Raw genomic sequence first — 27,960 nt, 5'->3', positions numbered from 1 at the left:
ACGCCAAATAGATCATCAGTTGTATAAAAACATAAAATACTTATGAATTTAGGGCTAAAATAAAATAGATAATAAGGCCGTCAGCAATCACTCTTACTACAACAATGCAGTGAATGTACTATGCATTAACTGTTTAACAAAATATTGCTACTATTAAACTTTTTTTTTCCCCAAAACTTCAGGTGCATCAAGTCAGTGATCACTGGTTCATTAGTATTATTCCAGATCCCATTTTGATAGTTACATTCCACTCCACAATTAGGCACCCAGTGGTGTTTCCAGTAGGATATGAACAGATACTATTCTGATACATGTATGTTGCACAATGCACTCATTCTTCCTCATGTATAATGTAAATATTAGTAAAAATTAAAAAATTGTATATTTTACAGTCATGGTAAGACATGATAAATTGATCTTCAAATGATCCATCTGCAGATATTCTTATTGAACCTGTCCTACAAAATGAATATTATCTTATCTCTACGTCCATGTCGGAGGCTTAACTTCGGATCTAATCCCAAGAGCAGTGTCAAGAGCCAGTTCTGATTGATAAGCCAGCAAGTACGAGATACAAGACAATAGCTGCTTGTAAGCTAAGTGCATAGCCTGGAAACTGACATTCTGCACCCGGTGGAGTTCTGAGAAAAATCATTCAATATCATCTTTTCTGACTGCATGCGAAACAAAAATGTTGAGATCTTTGATACATACGCTCCCAGTTGAATCTGGATCATCTGCAGTTATGGCTTATGGCCTTCTGGTCAAGCAGTTAACAATGGATTTCACTATCGATAGTATCATAATTCTGTTGCATTTCTTGATTTAGCAGTGTCTGCATCTTTGTTTTCTGTAAGATGATTGATAGAATCGGGATTCTCATTTTCTTCACTGCTGCTCTTCTCATTCTTACCAGAATTTGCTGACTCTTTCTTGGCTGGATTAGGGCTTACAATCACAGAATGCCCCTGAGTTTGACTGCTAGGCTCCTGCTCATAAGCATTTCCCTCTTCTTCGAAGTAGGATATGCCAAACTTCTGCGAATGAGTCAACCCTGGACATTGTCCCTGCAAAAGATGTATCTAATACTAAGAATAGCAATGTCGTAAAAAAAGAGCAATCTTGCCCAGTTGTAAGTCAATAAGTTGTGGTTGTTTTCAAATCCAGATATAGCCCACTTACAGAAGACCATGTGAAACAGTTTGAAGCTAGCAAGAATATGAAATATAGGAATCAAATGGAAGAGGCAGCACTGAAAGTTTTTCAACTAAATGAAGATACATGACTGCATTGCAAATGGTAAAACTACAAACGAGGATTTGATATCAAAGCAAAGCGGATGTTTCCGAAGGACTTGTTATCCAGCTATGAAACCACTATTTTTGATATTTGGAGTCTCATTTGATATGAAGTCATAGGACTAAGAATGTTAACCACATCATCTGTTGGCTGTAGGCAATTGATTCTTTTGTTAACTATTATGTAATTTTAGGAAAGTGAAGTGCAAAGAACTAGGTTTATAAGTTACATTTCAAATGGGTTTTCATGTTGCCGATGTTGATTCTTTTGCTAACTATTATGTAATTTTAGGAAAGTGAAGTGCAAAGAACTAGGTTTATAAGTTACATTTCAAATGGGTTTTCATGTTGCCGATGTTGAATAGTCCACAAGGAATTAGGAGCATTGCCAATGAGTGCTTTGTAATTTGAGTTTCATTATTTTACATTCAAAACTGCCTGGTAGACTACTCCTAGGCCAGCATAAGCAGTCCTGTGAAATAGGTAGTTCTCTCGCCTTAAATCAAACAAAGCTTCAAATTGTTACTGCTTTCTTTATTCTCTATATGGCATATTAGATGCCAAATTTAGAGAACCCAATACAATTTTTGACATAATATTCTTCTGATATTCTCCTAGGACAAAGTAAATCATCCTTTTCATAGTCTGCATGATGCCAATATGAGAGGCATACCTTGATGAACCCTGAGGTTGTAGTGGAATCCTTTCTCTTGACATGATGAATAGAGGGGGCCAAATTACTACTGAATCGAGTGTCATTTGCTTCTTGTTGGTGAAAAATTGTATTTGTCATACCATAGTTGTGCCTTCCACTGCCATTGCAAAATGCTCCAAAATAAGAGCAATGTTCATTTACCAAAGCTATTTCTGGTGTAGCAGGCAAAAGATGACCTTCTGTGCTAAAGATGTACCTGTACTACAAAGAAATAGAATGCATTATTAAGAGAACCTTTCCTAAAATATAGAGTGAGAGCTGACCTTTCTGGTTTTTACTTACTTGTATGGCCCATTCTCGACAATGTTGTCCGGGCCCACAGCTAAATCAAACAGAAGCCACAAATACTTGACCTGGAATGAAGTGATATTAGCAAACTTAGCATATGAGCAACTAAGGTACTTGAACAAGCAACACAAGGAAATAACCACTTGGTCTGCATTTATTAAAACAACATATGTAGTAGTTCCTGTAGATTATGGAATGACACATCCACCTGACTAGTGATCAGATATATGGCATACAGCATACCAGATTAAAAATGAGTATATACTCATTTCACTTCAGGAAAAAGCTATCCAAATATTGGAAGAGGCCTGCTCATCAAAATAGTGAGTTTTCTTACCGTTTCGGCGAGGAAGAAACTCTCCATGTGATCATCCTGCTTGTGAGACTCCACATCTGCTATATGACAGTATCCGCATGGACATCGTGCACCATATTGAATGCTTGCTACCATGTCTCTTCCAACATCAAGATACCTATATTCAGCAGTTCTGTACAGGTAAGTGTTCAAGCTTTGAACATCAATGCATAAGTAGATTATATGGTATAAAAAGCCAATTGTGATTTGAAGGTATCTATCTATTCTCAAAGCACCATCAGTTTAGATTTTCAACTTGTAAGATGTTAATTTGAATGGCCATTCTCGACTAAAGCCATAGTATATGATTTGCCGACATACATGCGTACATTTTGGATCTAACAAGAGCATTCATTATGCACCACTTTGGTTTAATCACTGTGAATTAGGTAAGAATAGAACTTAGAATCTTCCTTCGATATTGTTACACACACATCCGATCTATTTCGATAGCAGAGAGGCATAGCATGGCATTGAGAGATTAATACCAGAAGGAAAAAAGTCCACATATCACATAAAAATAGAAAAGAAAACTGCAGTGCTTGTTATAAGAAACTTTTAGGTCAATGTGTTTTATATTCAATTGTATCTCATTGTGTTGTACACGGTTAAAAGAGTTAAAAACAAATCGTGGCAGACGCTATGCAAGAACTTTCATAAGATATGGTTAGATATAATGAAGACAAAGGGCACAGCTAAAACTTCTATGGTTTTCCCACTGCTCCCTCATTTAATGGGCTAGCTGACCACCAACATATGTAACAACAGAGTTCCCTGAGTAGACAGTGAAGTTCAATTAATGGCCGGATCGAAAGAGAAAGAGTTTGGCAACCTATTTGCCCAATATACTCCTCAAGTCCATCACCATATCTAGTTAGATTTAGATAGGACATCGAGAGTCACTTGTGTTATTCCTTTTGGAAGTAAGTGAACAGTCATTCTTAGCTTTAACTGGAAATACAGTGTTCTCTCTAACAGATTTTTGAAAAGAAATGCAAAAATAAAGTTTCTATCTGGAACCAGATTATAAATAACTGTGGATTTTAAGGTTCAAGATTTTTTCTTTCGTTTCTGTCCAAATCCAATAAAATAAAATGGTCATGGCTTTAGTTTTCGTAGTTTCTGCTCCAGTTTCAAATTCTTAGATCATCACATTGAACCACTAAAATATAGTCAACATACTAGAAAAGAACTTAAAGAAATATATATGACCATTGTGAAATAAGAAGAGCTTGTTTACATGTCAAGAAAACAAAGTAGAAATAATCATAGATGTATCCTTTGACAAATTCTTCTTCAAATAACTAAAATTATATCAAGTGACAGTAGGTCATGTTTTACATACTAAATCATCCTTAAATCTGAAAGAACAATCGCAAATTCCCAATAGTTGTAGGATTGATTATGTCAAAATTTATTTTCTTGTAAATCATTTGAATTCCACATTCAAGTCTTTAAAAGCCCCACAAAAGATGGAACTAATATAAAGAAACTAAGCATATACCTCTGACATTTTAAGGAAATGGGGAAATGGCGTATACGTTCATGTACAACAAATCAGGTCCTACAGAAAATATTTTGCTAAAACATTAAAGCAACTGCTAGTTTCAGATTGCTCCAGGTCAAACTAAATCATTTTATTTGGAGTTGCCCAATTCAGGCACAACTTCGGACTGTCAGAAATAGAGACCACTCTCTATGTGGCTTTGAATTTCTCACAGAGGCAAATTAAGACTGTAAAGAATATGCACACCTAGAATCCCTGGTAGCTTTGAATAGCCAATATGTGCTCTCTATCAATTCAGGGCGTAGCGGATAACTTCTCTGACCATTCTATAGAAAATAAATAGATAATCAGTAAAATGGGCAATATTAAGACATAATCAGGAGTGAGCAGGACATTGTACTTTGCTCACACACCTGAATGCTGAATGTTGCCAGATTAAACCCCTCAGGAGTGAAGCCGTATCTTTTCCAGACACTAAAGAAGGCAGCATGTGTTCGAATAGCAGGGCCAATATCTCCAGCTAAAACCTTCCATTTAATAATATAAGAAATCATCCAAGAAATTTAACACTAGGTTTTTTCTATAAAAAGTGAAAGTTCTAAACCTGAAGACCAGGCCAGAATGCCTGCAAACTATTAAACAATGGCCAGACAGTGGAAGCAGAGTTCATATTCACCTCCACATACCTATATTTCATAAAAATTTCAATGTAATTATATGAAACATAATAAATAAACTTCTAAAGAAGAAATTCCATCAAAATATTTTTCAAGGATACAGGATCTGTGAGAAAAGAAGAAATGTTGATACATAAATACTAATGAATTTATATTACCAAGGATCATGATGGAGATAATGCATGGCTGCCTTATAAGCTTCCTGGAATATAAATAAGTACTCCTCATCTCCGAATAACAGATAAGCCTGTTCCAACATAGAAAAAGTAAACAACTTAATGAAACCTAATAGAGAATCAGGAATCGTTATCATATTAGCTTTAATAATGAAACAAATCCTTAACAATATGCAGACTACATGCGTTTGTACAAAACCAAATAGGCATGTTACCACATACATAATACTGCATTTCACACATAATGCACATGTTAAGACATAATTAGTTTGTGTATAGCATACTATTTATAGTAAATTTATATAAACAATTAATGCAAACAAATATATAACAATATTCCTCTAACACACATATTGACGTAGAAATATTTCATAACAATACGTGCAAGTGACTAGCAGGGCAATGCCTACACAGCCAGAAATTTAAATCATCACTCTCCAATCCAAAGTAATGGATAGAAAGCAAGGTTTTCCTGGTCTAAGATATCAAGTCAAAGGGAAATTACCAAAAGAAGGTGTGATGATGCTTAACAGTGAAACCTAAAGTTCGTAATTTTACTCGAGTCTTCTGAACTAAAAGTGAAGAAAAATGGAAGCAAGGACTTCTTACGGATAATAATAACAATTTAGAGCATAGAGATGTCAGAGACAGGCATACAAAATGTGAGACAGATAGAAATTATTAATCCTAGTTTTGTAAAAAAGAACATTGATGTCCATATTCATCCACTTGCACATTTTGAAATTTCAAATTACGTCTGGAAAACCTCCATCTGCATATATACAAGTCAAATTGAAAGAATGCCCCAAAAGTTCATCTCATAAAGGATCGCCCCCTTAGAATAGAAACAATTAGGATAGTCATAATTCGTCGAACCAGCCAACAAATAAGATAAATTATAAATTTAAATCCACATGACAAACTAATACTAGATTTTCCATGCTGAACCTAGATCTGATATCAATTAGTGAAACAATGACTGGGAGTACGACCACAACCAGAATAAGGAGTCAATAACTCGATATGCATAGTGGAATCTAGATCAACTTAAAACTGCAGGTTGTAAGTTATGGACTCATTATCATGTGAAAAATGTTGACATCTCAATTTATTCCATGTGGACTAAACTCCATGTGACTCCAAACAGTTAAAGATTGAAGAGGAAAAAAAAAGAAAGGCAGATGTGTTTGAACTGGAGCGTCCATCTTGGATTGCAGCCTATGCTTGCGCTGGAAATCATGTTCATACTTAGTAGTAACCAGACTTCTCGAGAGAGAGGAAATGATTGTCAAAAGAAAGTGCCTGCTTACAAAACTATGGTCCCACATCTACTAGTGCAAAATTGATCTGTATTGCCAATGACTGCATAAATTCTGCTATTTGCATTCAAGAAGCTGTAAGAAACTAGACTCAGAATCCAAAGTCCCAAACAGTAAAGAATATGTAAAGGTATCTTAAAACTTTATTAAATCATGAATAGCAATATTGACACTAATGCCACATCTAAGTAATGTTTACTTAGCATTCAGCTTTTCCCATCCGGAGTTAGTTATAACCAATTTGCAGACTACAAATTGAACAGACTATTAGATGGAATGGTGGAACACTGAAAATATCATATTTACTGAAATGCAACATACAAATATCGGAACTATATGTCGACCGTGTCCTGTGTATCCTGAATTCTATTATACAGATCAAGTTATCAACTAACCCTCCACAACCCACCCCCATAGATGGGAAAGAAAAGGAAGATCTAAGAGAATAAAAGCAAGGTAACTAGGAGAGAATTATTGACATGATGCAAGGAACTTACCTTCAGAAGATACTCATAGAAGGAGTCGATGCTTGTGCCAATTCCAGCATCCTGCAAAATAGGCACAAAAAAAAAATTGCTTAAGTCAACTCACAGCCATGTACAAAAGCATAAAGAAGCATATATTCCAGACTTCCACAATTATAAACGATATGCATCAAGTTCTTACACTATCTTCCATACATGCTAACTTAATTCAACATGTCTAATAGTTAGGAATCATAAACAAAGGTGAACTTTCAACTAAGCATCTGACACCAACAGTGCCAAAAGCAGTTAAAAATTAAAATACTGTGGGCAATGGTCTTGGCAATCCCATGGCCAAAACACAAATAGTAGAACTCTTAATTTCTAAGCAAATGAAACTCTACAGTAAACATGAGTAGAACCAGTTGATTAGTATATAAATGTCCAAGCATCAACGGTGTACACGGCTTCTTTCAAGAGAGGAAGATATAAAATTTAAACCAATCTTGTCAGCTGCAACAGACTCTTGGCTTATTCTCAGCATGGCTGGAGCTGAATAATTTAACAAAGAAGAATCACATTTCGACCCTCTCAACTATAGGCTATTCAGCCATTATCACTTATTGCCCCTCAAGAATTTATTGTTGCAAGCTGATGCTAACTAACAAAAACTGAGAAACCCTTAACAATATTAATGAATGAAGCAAACTTAGACTTTTAAGTTTTAACCATCAAAGTTCATACACTACAAAATGGGAATAGAAGAAAAAAGAGATGAGTTTGCAATTTGCTGGATGATGAAGATGATTGAGAGTTAATTAGATGGAGAAGAAAAGGGGATAGTTTTTGGGATTTGGTAGGAAAAATTTTAAGAGATTGTTTTGAGATTGAACTAAGAAAAAAGATCATAGAGATATGGAGGAGAAAAAAAGGATATGACCAAGTTAAGAAGATGATGAAGTGGTGAGTTTTAGGATGTGTTTGGGAGAAGATGATAGAGTTGGAAAAGAAAGAAGAGATAGTGTTGGTATTTGGTTGGCGGCAAAGGATGATGGGGATAGACAAGAAAGAAGGGATGAGTTTCGATTAAGTTGGAGGACGAAGGTACAGAGAAGAGAAAGAAAAGGGCATTTTTGTCCAAAAGACATACTTTACAAGCCATTTCACTTGACTAATTTCCATCAAACATCTTAACAACAGACCAATTTGCTAAAACATATAGTTGAAGCAGTCAAATTGTAACAAAATGAGGCACAAAAAGTTTGCCTTCAATAAATAAGTAGAATTTGAGATACTCTCCTCTAACTTGAGTTCGCTCCAGACTTCTCATGTATAGCTGCTTGTATGGAAATCAGATTCGTCTTCAAATTAGTTAATTAATGGATGTTAACTAAGTCTGTTGCCCAAACCAAAAAAAAAAAAGAGATAAATTTAAAAAAGAAGAAGATATATTTCAGGCTTATTTTATAGTAACATATGGTAGGTATATTTTATTTTAATATATTGGCTTGAAATTTACAAATATAGATTTACTTTCGTAGTTTTGGGAAGCATATTCTTGACCAATGCCTAAACAAAATTGCTAGAGAGGAAATCAAGCTCAGCTCCGAACTAAACAAACCATCATGAGATCAGTTCATTTATGAAGGACCCAAGCTCCATGTTAGCCTAGCTTGCTTGAGCTCGACTAATTGACGTGCCTAGGTGGAACCCCAGAATATTCAAAAATATGCTAACAATGTCCTACTAAACCAAATTGTATCACATTGATTAAGTTCACAACCTTATGTCATTCTTGGAAACTTTTGCTATATACTATTAGTAGCAAAAGAAGTTACCTTCTGAGTCCATTCACCAGTAAAAACATTAATATGAGCTCCAACAAGGTTAATTTTCGATCTCCGGGCCCATATTCCACGCACCGCATTCTTTGTAACTTGTTCATAAACTAAATGATCATGAAAGGGAAACAACTTAGCCCACAGAACAAGCTACATTGAGAGATATCAGGAGTACATAATCTATTCCTATGCTGCATAATATCTGAGTACATTAGGTTAAACTTTTCAAGACAGTGAAAGATGATATCAGAAGAAAGGTTAAACATAAAACATAGCAAAGAAGACAGAAGAGCATCCTAACCAAAACAAGAAACCAATTAAATATAAGGCTTGCTCTGATGACTCGGGTGTATTCACTCAGAAATCAGAGAAAAAAAATATCTGAAGTATGGAGCCCTATAAGCTGCAGGCTTATTTAGCATTGAATTGTGTAATGTAATTCAATCCATCAATCTGTTTTCTATATGGAGAGTCAAAAGGAGGTCCAAGCTTGTGCCCCCGTATAAAATCTTCAGAGTCAATTAAATATTAAATAAGCAGCACATGAGGTTTAGGACCAAAGAAGTGTGAGGACATTGAAATATATGAACTGGAATTGTATGCTTAGCATCGTAAAAATGTTCTCTTAACAATCACTAGCAACAAAGGTACAAATAGGATGGAAGTCAGTGTGTTTTATGGAACAATATATATTTGATCTAGACAAACATCTAGAAAAGTTGTTTAGCATTTCTCATGTACTTGCATGAGAAAGATTCTACGTGATAGTTCATTGCGTGATAGTTTGTGCAATGAGATAAAGCACGAGAGGATACAAAATAAGCAAAAAAACAGATACAAATAAGATGTATACATGGTGACAAGGATTGTCGTGCCAATCGGCACAGGCCATGCCAATGGTGTGCTAGCACATGGCACAAGGCATGCCAATGGCACTCCCCTATGTGGAGGTGTGTTGCCCCGTTCTAACGCGTTCCGCCATGTCCTGTGTGCTGCCTAATACATAGCTTACTTAAAGAGACCCTAATTTGAGTTACCTTTGCTAGCAGGCTTAATTCCTAAACCAGAAAAGAAGAAAATGTCAAAATGAGAAAGCAAGATATAGGAGAGGAGATCGATCAAAGCATAGGAACTTCAAATCCCATCAAAAGATATGTTTTCTAATTCTCTTCCAATTTTCTTTGGTTGAGAAACCAAATTCCAGATTAATCATATCAGATGTGGCAAAATGAAACTAGATCTATCATTTATAAGTCATTCTACATAAATCTGACATTTGTGATAGATCTATGTAAAACAATCTTCAAAACATAGGAATCAAAGGGAAGGGGAAAGTAGTTGATGTTATACGTTGGATAATATTTCTACTTGACTATTGTTATATCTAGGTCTTTTACAACATTGTCTAGGGATAAAATACTAATGTAGGTTTCAGTACATATATTTTAATTTAAAAAAAGTATGATATCATAAAAAATCTATTTATAGGTGTGTTAGTAAGCATGTCAGTGTGCCAATGGCATACTAGGGTGTATCGATAGGGTGTCGGCACAGCGTGTGCCATTCGCATGGCAACCCTTGCATGGTAAAATATAAAACAATGGAATTTAAAGAGAATTAGATAATCTAAGGTCAGATGAAGTCATTGACAGGAGGTGCAACCAAAAAAGAGAATAGTTATCCTGGAGATGGACAACACTTTTAAAATCAATGTATAAAAAATGGTCCAAATCATTGAAATACATAGGCACTATGCCAACAGCAATTTGGAACAGCTGTGGAAGCTTGCAATACTTACTAGAATTGTTAGTTAAACGACTCAGCACCCCAAATTCTAGCGTCAAAGTACCACCACCTGCAGTCGATGTTATCTGGAACCAATTTTTCACATAATTAGTACTATTTTACAAAAGAAAACATAGGCAAATCAGAGAACTATTTATACAATCACCAAATGTTTAAGTCCTGGTATTCTATAGATCATGTATTCATGTATCTAGACAAACAAAAAAAGGTATATTCTCATCACAAGAAGGCTAATGTAACCAAACATTTAGACTCTGAAGACGCAAATTATCCCTTGCAGTTCAAAGAACCAAAATCAAATTTAACTGTCAAATATAATGGGATATATTCTCCAAAGCAATAAATCAGTCTCACTGGGCAAAAATCTTAACCTTTCTTTCAGCTGATGCAGTTTGAGGGTGCGTGCTCTCAAGAATGTATTGTATGCAATGATTTGTTAACTATTCTGGCTCAGGATTAGAAAATTGTGCCCATGAATATGTAGGATGAGCTTAATAAGAATACGTAATCATGTGCCTACGGGATAGATGACAATGAATATCACATTTTAAAAGGACAGCAGCATTAAATAGTACTGTTCAGTGATGTCAATGAGATGTCGCAAAACGGAAAATAGATTAATTAGAGAAATGAAAAGCCAGCTCATCATTTTCAATTCTTCACTTTCCTAAAACCCCCCGATATGGTAGGGATTTAGGAGATGAGAAAAACGCTAAGCAAAATGCAAGAGAGACACAGGATGAGTGCAGAGACATTGGAAAGTTAGGGTTTAAGAATTTTTGTGCGCTCCCTCCCTCCCTCGTGGATTACAACATAACTCTTGCAATGCGCATTTTATCTATACTTGCAAGCTTATCCAGATCATGCAAAGTAAGAACTTCCTCATTTCGGATCTGTTACAAGAAAGGGTCTCTCAAAGACAAGGCTTCTGCAGCCATACCTTCATTTCCGAAGAGGTTGTTTCTATAACTTGAACCCCATAACTGTATGACATCTTGGATGCAACGGACAAGCCTTATCGTCACACCAAGTGGTGTGTTGCATGGATGGCCGTGCCGACCACCGGCCAGCATGGCACCACACAGCGTGCCGCAACACTTGCTGGCCCAGCCGCAAGAGGGAGAGAAAAAGATGAGAGAGACTAGTGGTGCTTCACTCTTCGATCTCGTCGTCGCCGCTCGCCACTGTCATTCGTTGCTAGAGATGAAGGCATCGAATCCGAATCTGCAACTTAACTCTTTATTTACTCACCCTGACCCGCCCAAGGTCTTCTTCCTCCTCGGGCTGGGGCTAAGGTTAGGGTATCCTTATGTGGGACGCAACAATGCCTTTATCGACAAAGCTCTCCAGCACGACGAGCGACATCAGAAAGGTCGGCGGCGAACAGAAGGAATGAATCTAAAGGAATGCTTGTGGATGTTCCTCTCAATTTCAGCTACTATTACATCATGAAATGAATCTAAAGTAATGATACAAAAACTATCGAGTGGGAGGTACCACCTTGGACAACACGCATCAGAAACAAACTCTTACTACATAAACTTGAAGGACCAACATCATTAATGACGATACAAATACTATAATAGTTGATCTGTTATATATTATTCTTAACGAGAAAGAAAGAACAATAGGATCGATTTATCAATCAATAAAGAACTCCAAAAGCAAACAAGATGAAAAGGCTTGCCTTGCTTTCATTTTCATCCACTCCGTGCAACAGATTAACAGAACCAAATGGAATTCCTGCAAAAACTGTTACACTTAATTGACCAATAAAAGAAAGGAGAAATCATCAATAAAGATGTAACATAAATGGCATAATGCTGCCACCAACAGAAATAAAATTAGTGTAAGCCTTTTTCCAAAATGAGACAGTAGAAGATCCGGGATGCAAGTATTGGTAGAAACATATTAATAAACCTGGATAGACAAGCCATGTCTGCATCCGATGAATATTAGACACCATTGAACATGAGCAGATGTAATGCCTTTTTCAAGCATTTTTTGTCTCTACTATGAGAATATTTGGTAAAGATACATCTAGGGGAAAGCTAGGATAGAACACTTTAGGAAAGATATGATGAAGACAATACAAGTAATCTTGAGCCCTTCAAACTTAAAGCCAGATCAATTCTTCTTTTTAGTGTCGGATGAGACTGGGCGAATTTCATTCCTGGTAAATGTTAAAATCTTATAATAGTGGCATATAAGACTTTGTCAATTAGATGTTATTTTATCGACCAACCAACGAAAAAAAGGAATGCCATAAAGAGAATCATGAAGAAATATGGCAAAAAGCTTTTCAGACCTAAACTTAATGATATCAGACCAGTGAAACTATAATAAGCTAGTGCAAGAAAAGATATTCTAATTATCCAATAATGAATAATCAATGACAAAACTACGAAAATCTAGCTATGGATTCTGATACGAAATGTTTACATTAGTCGGCTTAACTCATATATATAGACAAAAACTGTCAGTTGTCTTAACTATTAGATGCAATCTATGCCAAGGCACCCAAGTCAGGAAATCTGCATATGTGACTGCACAAGCGGGTGCATGCGCCACTTTTTCTTAGTATTGCAAATAATTTTTCAAACATCACATCAGATTATTAATTCATTGAATTTGCACATGCATTCTGCAACAGTCATAGTGCCCCATCCAAAAAGCGGGCAACTAATTTGCAACTTGACCCAGATATGACACTAGAAGACATTACCTCCACCCACAAACTCTCTTCCTAACCTTTAATTGGAAATTGAGCCAATTAATCTATCTACTGATTCTAATCACATCGATCAGATATTTGCTTCACATAGCCAATTAATTTTCTTATTGTAATGCTCTCTTAATATCATACCAATCTCCATGGACCAAAGTTCGTCCAGAGAGACTCTGCTCTACCACCAAGTCTAGAATCCAAAATAGCAACATGATGCATAACAATGTTGTCCTCTTAGCAATCACAACAATGTTGTCTCTCATTAGAAGGGTAATCATAATCAACATGATGCATAAAAACTCAAGGTATAGGATTGGCTAGTTCAGTTGAGTGTTCTCTAAATTTATTCCTCACAAACCTAGGGGGACTATCAAGAACTGAATAATCATCATATAATACACTGCTTGTCCTTGAGCCCATTCTATCAGGAGGCGGTGAATTTTGTTAAATGTAGTTATCTAAACTGGGAGCTCCTGCAGGTTCCAAATAGAGTAGGAAAATGGGATCAGAGAATGGAAAAGAGCGAAGAGGAACAGGGAGAAACAAGAAAAAGGCATGAATATATAAGGACACACTTCATAGGGGTGTCAACACATGGCAATACTACATGAAAGGTAGACGAAAGAAGAGAGCAGCTCTTCTATTTTGGTGCATCATCAGTATGAGGAAGTATAGGGACTAGCTCTTTTACCTGTAGTTATTTGTCTATGAAAGAAAGTACCCATCAGTCCTCACTCCTCACTAAACTAGTTAATGGAGATGTATATAGTCAAGCAAATTAGAAGATTCATATACCCATGAAGACTAATCCAGTTTGATAGACATATGATACTATGTTGAAAACTCAGCTCAGGCATAATCAAACTCACTCCTTTTAATTTTGATTCGGGTCGGCTTTGGATTTCGGATCCAAATAATCTGACTCGAATCATTAGGTTTTGTGGGATTAAAACCTTAAGCTCAATCCATTTACTTTTGTTCTGCTGGGCTACGAGCAAGTCGTAGCCCAGCTCGGGTGCAAGTGGATTTTGGGCCATAAGCCTAACCTACTTTTTGATTTGAGTAGGTTGTAGGCTAGCTGCAGCCCAACCTAAGTCCTTGGGCTAAATTTGGCTCATTTAATAATTAAATTAGATTTTTTATTTTAGAAAACATGTTAATTAGTTAAATTAATATTTTATTATTAAGGTACCGTTTACTTTAGGAATAAGGTCAATTCTATAATAGACATTTCTTTTTATTATTCTCAAAATGATATCTTTATTCTATGAATAACTATTCTTATATTTACTTGTATTCTGAAATAAGGGTGTAATAACTAATAACTATCTTTGATGTGATATAAAAGTGATGAATTTTAGTTGATTATTACTAGAGTGTACAGGAGCTAAAGGTGATGAATTTTCTTAGCACGGGAACTAAAGATTTTAGTTGATTCATCTAAACTCAAGTGAGTGGGTCCACTCACATCTTTATTTGTTGTACTTCGTACTCTTTACCTTATCACGTATTTTTCTATGTGAAATTTAAACATCATATTTTTGTGTGCAATTTAAATATTATATTTTTGTATGCAACTTAAATATTATGTTCTGTGTGCAAAATATATAACTTAGTGCATTGCTATACTTTATGAAAATATCAATTTTAATAACCATGAATATTAAGGAAAAAATATAATTGATATTTGGTATGACTTAAAGAGTAGTTTCGACATAGATCGTTTGCGTCATTCCATGGAGACTCAAGTCTATCTACAGTTTAAAGGGAATCATATTTTAGATCACTATCGTGACTTTTGAAAAAGTTTCAAGTTAGATCGAACGACTTCTTACGATGACTCTAGTATCTCTCAACGGTTGGTGAAAGAGACTATGAGTTTATCATGTAGTGACACCTTCTAGTGACCCTTAGGGGAAATGATATGATGAATTTATCAAATAGTGACACCTTCTAGTAACCCTAACTGAATTAGCTATGAGAAAAAATTTCAAACGTCATCCCGATGTGATTTCAAATTGATATCGATCTACAGAGTATTAAGTCGATTGAGACGTGTCATTATTAATATTGAGAAAAATCAACTTATTGATATTAAGTATGTTATGAGATATGACTTACATTATTATTACTTGTATTGTTATTATTACTATTGTTATAAGCATGATTAGTGAATTGTTATTTCATGTTGCTGGACTTGAATTTATTTAAAGTTATGAATTTTGGATTTATTTAGCCTTTGAGTAAATTTCACTCACTGGACTATAGTTGTTGGCTCATGGAATCCCTCTTCTAACATTTCGAATACTGGTCAGTGCGGTGACTGAGCTAAATGCACCGAGATCTTACCTCCACTTAGGATTTACCAATTTATCTTTTAGTTGTATTAGTCTTATGTTCCAAACTATCAGTTATTTTAGTTTGGTTGGAGACACATTAGTAGTGATATTTAGTCTATATTTATTGGAATCAGTTATTCATATTAAACTTTTTATCATTATGGACTCAGAAAAGTGTTGTTAAGGCTTCATGTATTTTAAGTGTATTGAAGTACATGGTCATGATTCCAATTTTAGGTCGTGACATTTTTATAACATAACTTATTGATGAAAAATGAACAATGTTTATACAAAAGCTATAAGCATTGTAAAATTATTTTTGATCATGACACTTTTAGGGTATTTAGAGTTATATTTTCTTTTTTGCAGTTGTTTAGAGTTCTACTTGTTTATTGTCATTGTAAAGTCTATATATATACTAACTTGTTAACTAGTCGAGGTTAATAAAAAAATGAAGAATTTTGAGTTGTCTGCATTGTGAGTTTTGGGTGTGAAATCGTAGCTTGAGGTTGGAGATGTGAGTCATTCATTTCCTCTTTCTAGCTATCATTTTTTCTAAAACCCTAATGATCTTGTTGTTTCACAATATTTTTTGTATCAAAGTAATGATTTTTTAATGTTCAAATCTTCACCAAACCACCTTTTCTACCTCTGTCGCCCATTCATCTACTCGTACTACCCATCTTCCCCAACCTCATCACCATTTCCACCGTGTATGGATGGCAACCCACCTCCCAAGTTGGCAAGTTCTATGTCGCTCTGCACTTTTTCTTCGTCCAACCACTTGCATCATGAACGTCGAAAATTTGTCGAATATGAATCCAACCCAGGGACATCAATAACCCATGGGCCGTGCCCTCTCTACTCTCTTTTTCTCTCTTTTTCCCATTCTCTACTCTCCCACCCAACCCTTCAGTGCTTGAGCAAGTTCCCGGCAACCTTGATATCGGATGATGTCCTTGGACCAAGTTCTGACGACCTCGACCTCCAACAATCTCGGGTGAGTAATTTCTTGTTCTCTCTTTTTTTGTTCTCTTTTTCTCTTTCTTGTTCTTTCTTTCCTCCACTCTCTTCCTCTCTCTCTCTCTCTATCTCTAATTCTCTGTTACTGTAGCAGAAATCTACAATAGCAACAAAGTGAGATAGATAGATGTGAGAAAGTGGAGAATAAGAGAAAGAGAGGAAGAGAGGGAGGTAGTAACAGAGAGTAAGAAAAGAAGGGAGAGAGAAAGTGGAGAAAACAATCCATGCTTACAACAGTAAAAGGATGAGAGAAAGATAAAACGGAGAGAGAAGAAAAAATTAAAAAATTAGAAAAAATTCTTTTTCGTAGTAAAGAATTTGGGACAAATGGAAGAAGAGAGAGAGAGAGAGAGAGAAAAGAAAAAATCATAAAAAAAACAAAACTTGCCTTGCAGCAGTAAGAGAGAGTGGGAAGAAAGGAGAGAGGGTTTCATTTTTTTAATTTTAAATTATCTTATCCTTTATTTTGATCTTTATTTAGGTTTTATTTACATTGAAAATTGGAATGGCTCCAGAAGAGAAATTACACGATATTGACATCTGGTGACAACATTACAACACTATTAGGCAAAATAAAAAACATATCACATGCAATTAGTGTGAAAAGAAAATGAGTGGCGGTGTTAACCATTTGAAAAAACATTTGACTGGAAGCTTACACTCAAATAGGTGTAGAAGTTAAGCTTGATGCATAATTATGTAGACATTGATGATGACAACAATGAGTAAAGTTGAGATTAATGAGGAGAGACAGACAGATGATGAAGAGAGACAGACAAATGATGAAGGCAATGAAATAAAACAAAAATATGCATGGAGATAAATAAGAGATGAGAAGAAACAGTAGTGGTAGATTTTAAAAATATAGATCAATTCATATACAAGGAGAAAAAGAATATGAAACCAGTAGTTATATCCCTAAGACTACTGATGTTACAGTAAAGTCTAAAAATATTAGACCAATAAATATATATATATATTTATTATAAGAAGGGTCATATACAAACTACTATCAAGACAGCTCCGAAAAGAATTTTATATGCAAAGCACGTTGGTAAGATTATCTCTAAATTTTTCTTCTACAACCATATACGTTTCAATATAGTAGATAATCATTATTATCACACTATGATGGATATTATACAATCAATAGGGTCTAGTGTTCTACTTTCTAGTTTAAATGATATTACTATTAAATATCTCGAGTCAAAGGTAGATGAAACTTCACACTTATATTGAGACATTTAAAAAATATTAGATAAATTTGATTCTACTTTAATGTGTGATTGTATACTACAAAAAATAAAAGAATTATAATTTATTTCTTAGTGTATTCAAACATTGGAACAATATTTTTGAAGTCATGGATGCTACTATTCATTTCAAGCGTGCATATTATATTTGTCCATTGATGAATGAGATAGTAAAAAAAGATAAGTGAAAAAAAATAGTTCAAGTAATTACTAATAATAGGGCTAATTATAAGGTTGCTGGAAAATAGAAGAAATATGATAAAGAAACTATTTATATTAGACGTTACGGCTACACATTATATTGAGCTCATGTTGAAAGATATTATCAAAGATCCTAAAATTAATATGGTCATACATGAAGGTTAGAGGATGACAAATTTTAATCCAAAATTTTAATTCTCTACAAATATCAATGATGATACTGAAGTCTTACTAGGAGTTAAGAAAATAGTCAACAAACTAAGTCTGATATTCATAAACAAATTATTTGCAATAGAGAAATGAGTTATAATTTAATTAAATAATTTTATTATTATTTAATTTAAATATTAACTTTCACCATAATCAATTTCTTATAAAATATATGAAATAATTTATTTCAGATAAAGAGATACAAATTTAGAGCTGGGCAATCAAGTATTATTAAATTTCCTACAACTATATCTCATAATAATCTAGCTAAATATTGGTCTATTTATGGATAGGAAAGGTATCAAAATTTGACACCAATAGTAAAAATAATTTTAGATCAAACTGTGTCTTCATCACAATATGAAAAAAATTAGACTACTTTATCCTTGATTCACACCAAAACATATAACCGATTGATTAAAAGATTAAAGGAAGTTGATTTTTTGTCATTATTCTATGAGATTGAGTGAGAAAAATTTAAGAAAGAAGATAGAAAATAATTAATTGATTAATTGATTTAGATCATATTTTTTATGAAAAAGACCCTTGATTCTATGGTTTAGAGAAGTGAATGACAGATTATCAGATAATAGAGATAACACATTATTAGATGAGGTTTCAAGAGAGACCACAATAAAAACAAAAGGCAGAGGCTAGTATGAGTCGTTCGACATCAAGAAATAATACACCTACCAGTACCCGTGAAAACTCTGATGATTCTAATGATACACCTATTGGTGAGATCATCTCTTCTACATTTGTTAAAGAAAGTCAAGGAGATACAAAGATTGAAAACAGAAAAACTAAGGATGCACATACATATCAGCGACGTCGTCGCCGCCAGTAGTACTCCCAATCGACTCTATCACTGCTAGCATCACCTTTCACCACATTCGATGCCATCTTCTCTGAATTCCATCACTTATTGCTGCCTACTCATAGCCACCAACCTCTATCCGCTATCACCACCGCCACCGCCATCCTAGTCAACTCCTCCCATTCTCATGATTGATGCACTTTATGAAACTGAAGATAAATCTTGACATCAAAAAGGTTTGGGCGTGAAACTCAAACTTAAGGGTGAAAGTATGAAACCTATCATAAGCATGATGATTCTTGGCTTTACTAAATTGACTTGGAAAATAAGAACTCGACAAACTATAGTATGAGAAAAGTCTCAATCTACTACTTAAAATCACTAAGGACAAGTCTTATCATCAGGAAGATTTAGGTGTGAAACCCTAGCTTGAGGGTGGAGATGTGAAACATAGCTCTAAATCTAATGATATTTGCTTTGATCAAACGACTTAGAATAACTGGAAATCGTTGCAGTGGTGCCATATGAGTGCTACAGAGGACACTCGACTAAGTCAAGTTCTGTCCAACCTAGAGAGAATAATATGAACATCACTAACATACTACACGGGCACATGTATCAATACAGTTCCTCCTTCAAAGAATTAGCCTTCAGTCAATTATTTTTATTCTACATTTTATTTATAGTTTTAAGATTATATTTCCTTTTTGCAGTTGTTTAGAGATTTTTGTTTATTGTCATTGCAAAGTCTATATATAGGCCAACCTTTTTAATCAATCGGGGTTAATAAAGAAATAAAGAATTATGAGTTTCGTCTATATTGTGAGTTTTGGTGTGAAACCCTAACATAAAGATGAAGGTGTGAAATCTTATTTTTAGCCATCATCCATGAGGCATGGACATGGGACACAGACATAGACATGGGGCACAGACACGGACACGACACGATATGGACATGTGATACGACAAATCTTAAAAAAAAAAAAACAAGATACGGACACGACTAGGATACAACAATAAATAAATAAATTATATATATATATATATACATGTAACATTATAAATTATCGACCTATAATAAAATATACATAAAAATGTTGGCCATCACTAACTCCCAGTGTTTAAATCAAATAAAACTAAAATTTTAATTTTAAATTGGTGTCACTCACTAGAACAGTGTTGTATAAGTAAATTTAAAAAAAAAAAAACAACCTACCCACTCCACCTACCTACTACACCTACCCACTCCTCCTTCTCAACTCAGCCAACGAGAGAGAAAGAGAAAGAGAAAGAGAGAGCATCAACGTTGGGAGAGAGAGTGAGGAGCGTCAATGTTGGGAGAAAAGGAGCTTGTTGGCAGCGGAAGCATCGTCAACGGGAGAGAAGGAGCTTGTTAGCGGGAGAGTCTTCGAGCAAGGAGATTTAAGGTAAGTTGCAATTTGAGATTTTGTTTGCTTTTTAGGGTTTGAGTTTTGCGGGCGTGTCCTTTTTTTTTTAATTATCGGATACTCGGCAGCGTATCCGACACGTGTTGGTGGGTCGTCCGTGTCCCCGACGTGTCGGACACGGCCATGGCACCCATTTTGCCATATCCGTCCTTTGGAGGCCATCGTCTTTCCTAGAACCCTAATAATCTCATTGTTTCACATCATGAAGCCTATTGAATCAAATATCCATAGTTCACTTTTTTAGCAGAACATATGCTTTACTTGCCCATAATATCTCAATTGTTTAATAAGTTCCCTAACTCATCTTACGGTAATATGAATGAAGAAATGAACCTGTAGGAGTGTCAAAGGCAGGTAACATTCTGTCAGCCAAATCAATCGATAAATGAAGCAACTGATCATTGTAGGATTGGATCTTCATACCCTGCAATGATATAGAAAATAATTTCTAAAACCAATGCCTTTGAGTTATGTAGCATAGACTAAGAATAGAAACAGAAAAGAAGTGAAAAAGATGGAATTTACAGCATTCATACAGGTCATAGCAGGTCTCAGAAGAGGTGGAGTAGAGAGGTTGGTTAAACATCTAAAAACTGATAAACTTTCAACTTTACGAATAAACATGCTTAAACAACGGAACAGACAACACAATGTCAACAACTTATACACTAACAAGAATCAGAAAATAGGACTTTTAATTATTGTAGGCAAGCAAAATACAGCTTCTAATTATCAATATAATATAATACAACTATATATGATGGTGAAAATTTGAAAATTTCTAAGTTAGGGTTGTTAGGCCAGATTTTAGTGTGCTTAAGTCACTTCTGTGACTCTGTATTAATTTTTCTTGATATACTATGCTTCTGGGTTAATCAAGATAGCCATGCTCTACAAAATTTACACATACAAAATACTGCAGTCAAATATGTAATCTATCAATTTATGTGAAATTATCTTTATTTGAGTAATCACCTATTTACAAGAGTTCATTACCATCATCAATATGAAAATTAACAACTGACAAGCACTAGCACATCTAAAATCACAAATGCATTGATGCAATTTATAATAAAGACTTGAACAAGAGAAGGAAAGAGTGTGAGAAAGAAGTTATAAGAGGGCCGAGTTGAGGTTGTACCATGGTGCTCATGGCCACAACACAAAATGTAAACAGTAACAAGAGAGGCACAAGAGAAACAGAGAAGCAAAGGAAGAGGAAAGAGAGGAATATGTGAGAGTGGACAGCCATCTGCAGAGAAAACATTGGCACCTGGAAAGTCCCTAAACAAATATTTGTAGCTTGTGGATACAGAATCCTGCATAGCCTGCCTGAAATTTGACTAGTAGAAGGAATGCAAATATTATGGAAATAAAATTGAAATAAGTATCAGGCATTCCTTTAGATCTGGCCTCTTCTCCCACAACTTGTCCGCAATGTAAATGAAAATTGACATGAAGATATTCTATTAGGAACCCAAAAATGTTTACGGAAAGAAACTTTCAAATTAGGATCAGTCAATCATCTACATCTAACCTTTCAGTTTAGATGATGTTCATTATGCCAAAGATAAATGACCTATCAAACAACAAGATATCAGCAGGATGCAGCTTCTGATAACATTATTCTCTCTGTGCATAATAAAAATACTGCAAATTAATCTACAACCAAGAGAAGAGAAATAAACAATTTTGGAAACTTGTAATCAGTTCAACTGCATTTAAGGAATGACGTACAGTGGCATAATCACTGGCAATTAGATGAGCAGATAACAAACCCCCAAGAATCCGGATTGTGGTTTCAAAAACTGAGACTGTTTTATCCTGCATTTGTGGAGACATCATTTAACATAAAGATTCAATAATCACAGAAAACAACAAGCACAACAGATAGAAAATGAAGCAAGTGCATGAACTTTCTTCAATACAGAAGATTTCCAAAAAGCACTTCCTCTAGCACAGTAGAAACAATAAAAGAAACACTGTGAACTAAAGCCATATGATATCTGAACCTATTTACTAAAAATGATCAGTATTTTCATAGGGTAAAGTTTATACAGCAACTGCTGTGTGATCTTTTCAATCACCGTCTACATTCAGCATCAGAATTTTCTTTTCTTTTTTACTAACTTTTGAAATTTTAAGTTAACTTGTTTGCCATATTACTGTCATTCATTGGTATTACTTCTTATTACCATGCTTCTTATCCTTCTCTCCAGAGTGTTTGACTGTTCTTATCATTTTTTTTTCTCTTCGATATTTTGGTGAGAGTGTCAGATGACTAAATCAGTTGTTGCTGCTTTGTTGGATGGAACTAACTACCAATGGCTACAACTTGCCGCTACTACTGGCATGTCACTTAAGTTGCAGTAGTTATCAAATTAAAAAGGTACTCTAGCAACTAAAACTCATTTAACTTTTAAGAATAAAGTCACTTACAATATCAAACCGAACATTTTTACCAACCCATTCAACAGCTGCACCAAAATGTTCATGATCCCCTAGTAAGGCCAATGTATCCAAGGAGTCTATCTGCTCGATACAATAGGAGAGGAAAAAAGATAATTAGTTTAACATGATAACCATAAAACACAGCAAAGTTAGCGATAGGTAAAGTTTGTTACAAGAGTCAGGGCATAGCCTCCAAGCGTGTCTTCTCCTTTGCAGGTTAAAGGCCTCAGTTCATCTAATGGAAAAGCATTTTGCATATACCCATTAAAGGCATGATAAAACATATCCCGCACCTGCAAAAACCAAATGTTATCATATTTTACAAAATAAAATATAGCATCAGCAGAGGTTAACATGTCCATTTGTAGTATAAAATAATAGAAAGATTAAATAGGGAGAGAGAAACTTCCACATAGTATAAACCCAATTGCAACACTTTAATCCTTAAGGAGATTTTGGAAAAAAAAATAAAACTGGTACTCATCTTGTAAATCCATAGGAGATATTAACTTGAATTTATAAATTTCAGGATGATGAAAAGGATAAGAAAATCGTCAAAAGTAGTATTTCCTGCAACAGAAGATTTAGAAGTGAGCCAAGTGACTATTACCTGTGGACCTAGAAAGACATACTTGTTAACATAGCAATCCATCAAGAAAAGTCTTCAGCATCCCAACTAAAATCATCATGATTTTTTTTCCCTACTGAATAAGCAGTCCATTTGAGTTTCCATGGTGCATTAAAAGGGTCAATTCAAGCACAATTTATTATCTAGAAAACGGAATGATTATGAATTAGTATCAAAAGATTAATTGTTATTATGTTTAAGGCAAAGTTCTGAAACTCGTTATCGGGATTGGATCGGCCATTAGAAAAAACGATACATATCCACTGTATCGACCGCCCATATCAGATCGAACTATGTTTAATTAAGTAAAGTTTTAAATATTATTTAAAATGCAGAAAATTTTCTAAAAAGTAAAAAAATCAGAAAATAAAAATTAGTCACATATAATGCCTAAATATTAAAGAAAGAAACTAACTCAAAACTATAATGAATTCCGACTTGAATTTGATAAATTTGCATTCATATAAATTACTACTGCTAAACAACAATGAAGAGATAAAATCTCTTTAAAATGTTGTTCTATAGCAATAAAAAAAGATAAGTTAAACAGTGGGTGAGAAAGACGGAAATGAAAAGAAAAAGAAAATTCACCCAAGTTCACCAAAGTATAAAGTCCGGAGAGGCTCACATATCGGCACCAAATAAGCTCTATGAAGTATGAGAGTAGGAGGAAAGTGTGTATGAAAGATAGAGGATTAAAACTGAAAATTTGAAAAGAAGGCAGTTGAGGACATCAATTATTGATGTCTCATATATTAGATATATTTTATATTCGACCTGAATCTTAAAAAGACTTAGTTTTGATTCATACTATTTCGATTTCATTCACCACGATGACCGGCATCTAAAATATAAAAAATAGTTTAATGAGCTAACAACTTTAGCTCAGTGGGTAAAACTACCCAAACACTAGAAAATCATTCTTTATCTAATATGAGATATTAACCAAAGCTCAATAATTCAAGAAAATAGCTAACAAGCTCATAGTATGAATAATAAGTATAAGCCACAAAGATGCAATTAACAAGCTAATATCATATTCTATTTCATTATACAAATTTTCTAAATCTCAATATTGCCAACCATCTCAGTTTGGGATTGTGCCTATGAAATCATAGAATCCATATTAACTAGAAATTACTTCGAGATGGATCTCGAGTCTTCCCTCACAATTAATCATATTAGGGCCACTGGGAGGTGTCACTATATGATAAATATATCTTATCATTTTCACTAAATATGGAGAGAGATTAAGGTCACCTTAGGAAGACTCCTGGTTTGGCCAAGAATTGTTCCTTAACCCTGTTAGAGTTACCTAAATAGATCATAGGCTGATCAAGAATAGGTTTGTCCCCTCGATTTCAAAGTAAACTCAAGTCACCACAGAAAGATGCACGAAGAATATCTAACATGTCTCTGTTCTTAAGTCTCACATATTTATATAGGCCAAACAAGTTACTCATGACCAATATATTGGCTAGTTGCATGAAGAATAATATTTTATGAATTAATGTACGACACGAAGTATAATACATCATGAAAACAATAATAATACATAAAGTATGAAGACAATATAATAAAATTATAATAAGAAATATGAGAGGATAAATACATGAGTAAATCTCATCACCAACGGTCAACAATCAAGATATGAGTGCAAATATTCACCTTCGTCCATAAATAAACTCTTATTTAATTTCACAGTAACCAAAGTTTGTGACTTTAATCTAATTAAATTATTAAAATAAGCTAATTCAAGCCTAAAGGGTCACCTAAAAATCCAACTTAAATGGATTGGACTAAAGGCCCAATCTCATAAAGATAAAGGGGATTATATTTTAAAATATAGAAAAAAAAATTTAAAATTTAAAAAAGACAAAACAAGAAAATAATAATTACTTGCATATATAGTCTAAAAACTAAAAAAATACTAAATTACTCAAAATTGTTGCAATGAAGGAGAGAGTGGAAGAAATGAAAAGAAAAAAAATATTCTACCGTAGTGAAGAAGAGAGGAAAGACAAAAACTGCAGTGAAGAAATAAGAGAAGAAAGAGAGAGAAAAAAATTCGCATACTCAGTCATTGAAGTTGGATACGCAACGTTGGAGTTCGTCAGAGCTAGATCTCTGCGTTAGAGAAGCAATAGCTATAGTAAGGAGAGAGAGAGAAGAGGAATTCGGATCTAGATTAGCCCGGATCAGCCGATTCTATCCAATCTCAGTCAATTGACTAGGATCGGGTTTCGATTGAGATTGACTAATCCTTGGAACCATGCTTGGAAGTATCCAACAAGTATCTAACAAGTATCCGATAAATATCCTCAATATTAATTTTATTTTTAAAAATTTGAATACTTTGAAGAAGTATCTTATACGTATCTAAAAGTATCCAACGAGTATCATATCTGATATAGTATCCAATACGGATACAACAAGAGTATAGAAGTATTTGTGTTTCCTAGAGTCCATTCTTAGGTCCATAGCTAATTGTTGATTGAGCAATATAAAATAAAATGGGCAATATTTATCATTCTATAGTTAAAAGGCAAAGGGTTGTTAAAACTTAAAAGTGCTAATAAGATGGTGAAACCATGCTGAATGCCTAGGCCACACCTAACTAGTCCAAATCAGATTTTCCACTTGATGCTTTTCTTGACAGAAAAGATGGTTGCAAATCGGAGCACATAGAAAAGAAGCAAAAACCTTAGGATGTCAATAGCAGACTCAAGTAATTGCTCACAAAGACCATGCGGACAGGAGTGTGTGTGATGCCCAACTATGACAGTTGCTCGCAAAGATGGTGCACCCCTCCACCTCTTCAACCTAACTCCTCCCTCACCACCCCTTTCTCCTCAACAAACAGCCACTCAACATAAGCATTAACATCAATATCAGTTTCCCTTCTTGCTTTCTTACTTATTTCCACTTCAAAATAGCACCCTAAATATGTTGTCCCTAAATGACCCTAAACCCATTTGGGCATTTCGGAAATTTTTATTTTAATAATTAAGGAGGCTAGTATGTGATGAAAAATAAATTAGAGGATCCAAAATTCTAGATATAATCATCACTAAATATTATTATGACTTCACTCATATCATTATAAATCATACACATCCTACCAAGATTTGAATTCCTTAAAAGAAAAGGGCTTTTCACATTCTTATCATCAAAGTTGTCTTATACAAAAAGAGACCATGAAAACCTAGTCCATATTGGCCCGAATTTGCTTCTCTTCTTCTACTGTCCTAGATTAAAGACCACTACTTTTTATCCATCAATCTCTATTCTTCTTGAAGCGCATTCCTAACCCAGTTCTATGTGATCTTTTACTGATGGGCAATAAACCAGGGAACTAGGTCTCCTGTGCCTCAACTGAACTGAAAAATTGATTCAAACCATCATAGAAATTCAACATCCAATTAATTTCAAGATCCATTCAGCTGCCAAATAAGAACATTGTCTTAATGTAAGAAGGCGTGATCAGGTTAGAAGGTATAGAAAAGTTGCAGGGAAATGCTCTCGTACAAAATTCAACTAATATAAAGACGAGTAAATCTCTGCCCACGATCCACTTTCCACCATCCGCAACTTTTCTCCAGCCCCGTCAAATCTGCTCCTCAAATCACACGACTGTGGACCAGTACAATGGTTTCTCTAGCATCAGCCAACCTTCTCACTAATTTAACCACATAATCCAGTCTAACCAGGCAATAAGAAAAATGCCAAGAACGTATCGATCTCTCAATCAAAAATAAAACTCAGTTACCGATCACCCATCCTCTCCCTAAAAATCACTACGCTAAAGCCTCTATCGAGTTCCATCTCACTTCGAGGAAAAAGTAAAGAATTTCCACAGTTCTTTTGCCGATCCCATAATCATTGAATCCGGTAAATCCAGGTAGTGCTAATTTGATCTCAGGAAGCAATCAAAATGGGCATGTTTTTCTTGATAGGAGTGGCATTACAAACGCAAAAAATGAGGCAAACGCACGTAATCCCGACGAATGGGTAGGCCTCCCAAGCATCAGCCAACAGGAAAAGCAAAACCAATTACGGAAATGTTCGATCTGTCAAGCGAGAAATGCGGCTCCCTATCACCAATCACCCCTCCTCTACCCGAGCACCACCACCAAGCGGCCCATCAAGAATACCCGTGATCCATGAAATATATTTGGTCTCTTTGCGTGCGTACCTCATCACGGAGCTGCTTTGCTTCGGAAGGGGTGACCCCATCAGCGAGAGCTGCGGCGGAGAAAATGGCGGCGAAGGTCACAAAAAGTTGCAGCGGCGGCGCTTTGACCCTCATCTATCCCTCTCTATCCGTCTTCGTGAGAGATGGAGATAGAGAAAAGGAGAGCTCCGGTTTCGACTCCTAAATTCTCAAACACGGGAGAGGAGAGTCCATACAGATTT

General features: G+C 34.9%; 1 protein-coding gene across 2 annotated transcripts; it reads right to left on the bottom strand.

Annotated features, from left to right (window-relative positions):
• Positions 1 to 183: 183 nt before the first annotated feature.
• LOC140796798 (alpha-mannosidase I MNS4) lies at positions 184 to 27,960 on the bottom strand. Of its 2 annotated transcripts, XM_073149921.1 has the most exons (18): positions 27,740 to 27,880; positions 23,427 to 23,486; positions 23,090 to 23,209; positions 22,905 to 22,997; positions 22,203 to 22,289; positions 20,799 to 20,889; positions 12,134 to 12,189; positions 10,439 to 10,511; positions 8,638 to 8,747; positions 6,833 to 6,883; positions 4,999 to 5,087; positions 4,768 to 4,849; positions 4,577 to 4,690; positions 4,410 to 4,489; positions 2,639 to 2,774; positions 2,296 to 2,366; positions 1,972 to 2,209; positions 184 to 1,067 (listed from the first exon to the last, which is right to left on the bottom strand). In XM_073149921.1, exons 3-18 carry the CDS (start codon positions 23,198 to 23,200, stop codon positions 801 to 803), a joined length of 1,749 nt encoding a protein of 582 aa, XP_073006022.1. In that variant the 5' UTR covers positions 23,201 to 23,209; positions 23,427 to 23,486; positions 27,740 to 27,880; the 3' UTR covers positions 184 to 800. The 2 variants fall into 2 exon arrangements, with proteins under 2 accessions (XP_073006022.1, XP_073006020.1); XM_073149919.1 differs by lacking the exon at positions 23,427 to 23,486 and having other exon boundaries at positions 27,740 to 27,960.

Source organism: Typha latifolia, chromosome 10, assembly GCF_019914945.1.
Source record: "Typha latifolia isolate L0001 chromosome 10, TyphaL0001v2, whole genome shotgun sequence".
Lineage (NCBI taxonomy): Eukaryota > Viridiplantae > Streptophyta > Magnoliopsida > Poales > Typhaceae > Typha > Typha latifolia.
Note: the sequence above shows the minus strand (reverse complement) of the source record. Positions and strands in the feature narration are given on the sequence as shown.

What these genes read in the sequence shown, in the direction of transcription:
- LOC140796798 (XM_073149919.1), bottom strand. Translation starts at nt 27,853, where the DNA reads ATGAGGGTCAAAGCGCCGCCGCTGCAACTTTTTGTGACCTTCGCCGCC. An exon ending in TCTATGAGTATCTTCTGAAG is followed by an intron (nt 5,088 to 6,832) that starts GTAAGTTCCTTG and finishes ATGTTGGAACAG; the next exon opens with GCTTATCTGTTATTCGGAGA. An exon ending in CATTCTGGCCTGGTCTTCAG is followed by an intron (nt 4,691 to 4,767) that starts GTTTAGAACTTT and finishes ATTAAATGGAAG; the next exon opens with GTTTTAGCTGGAGATATTGG.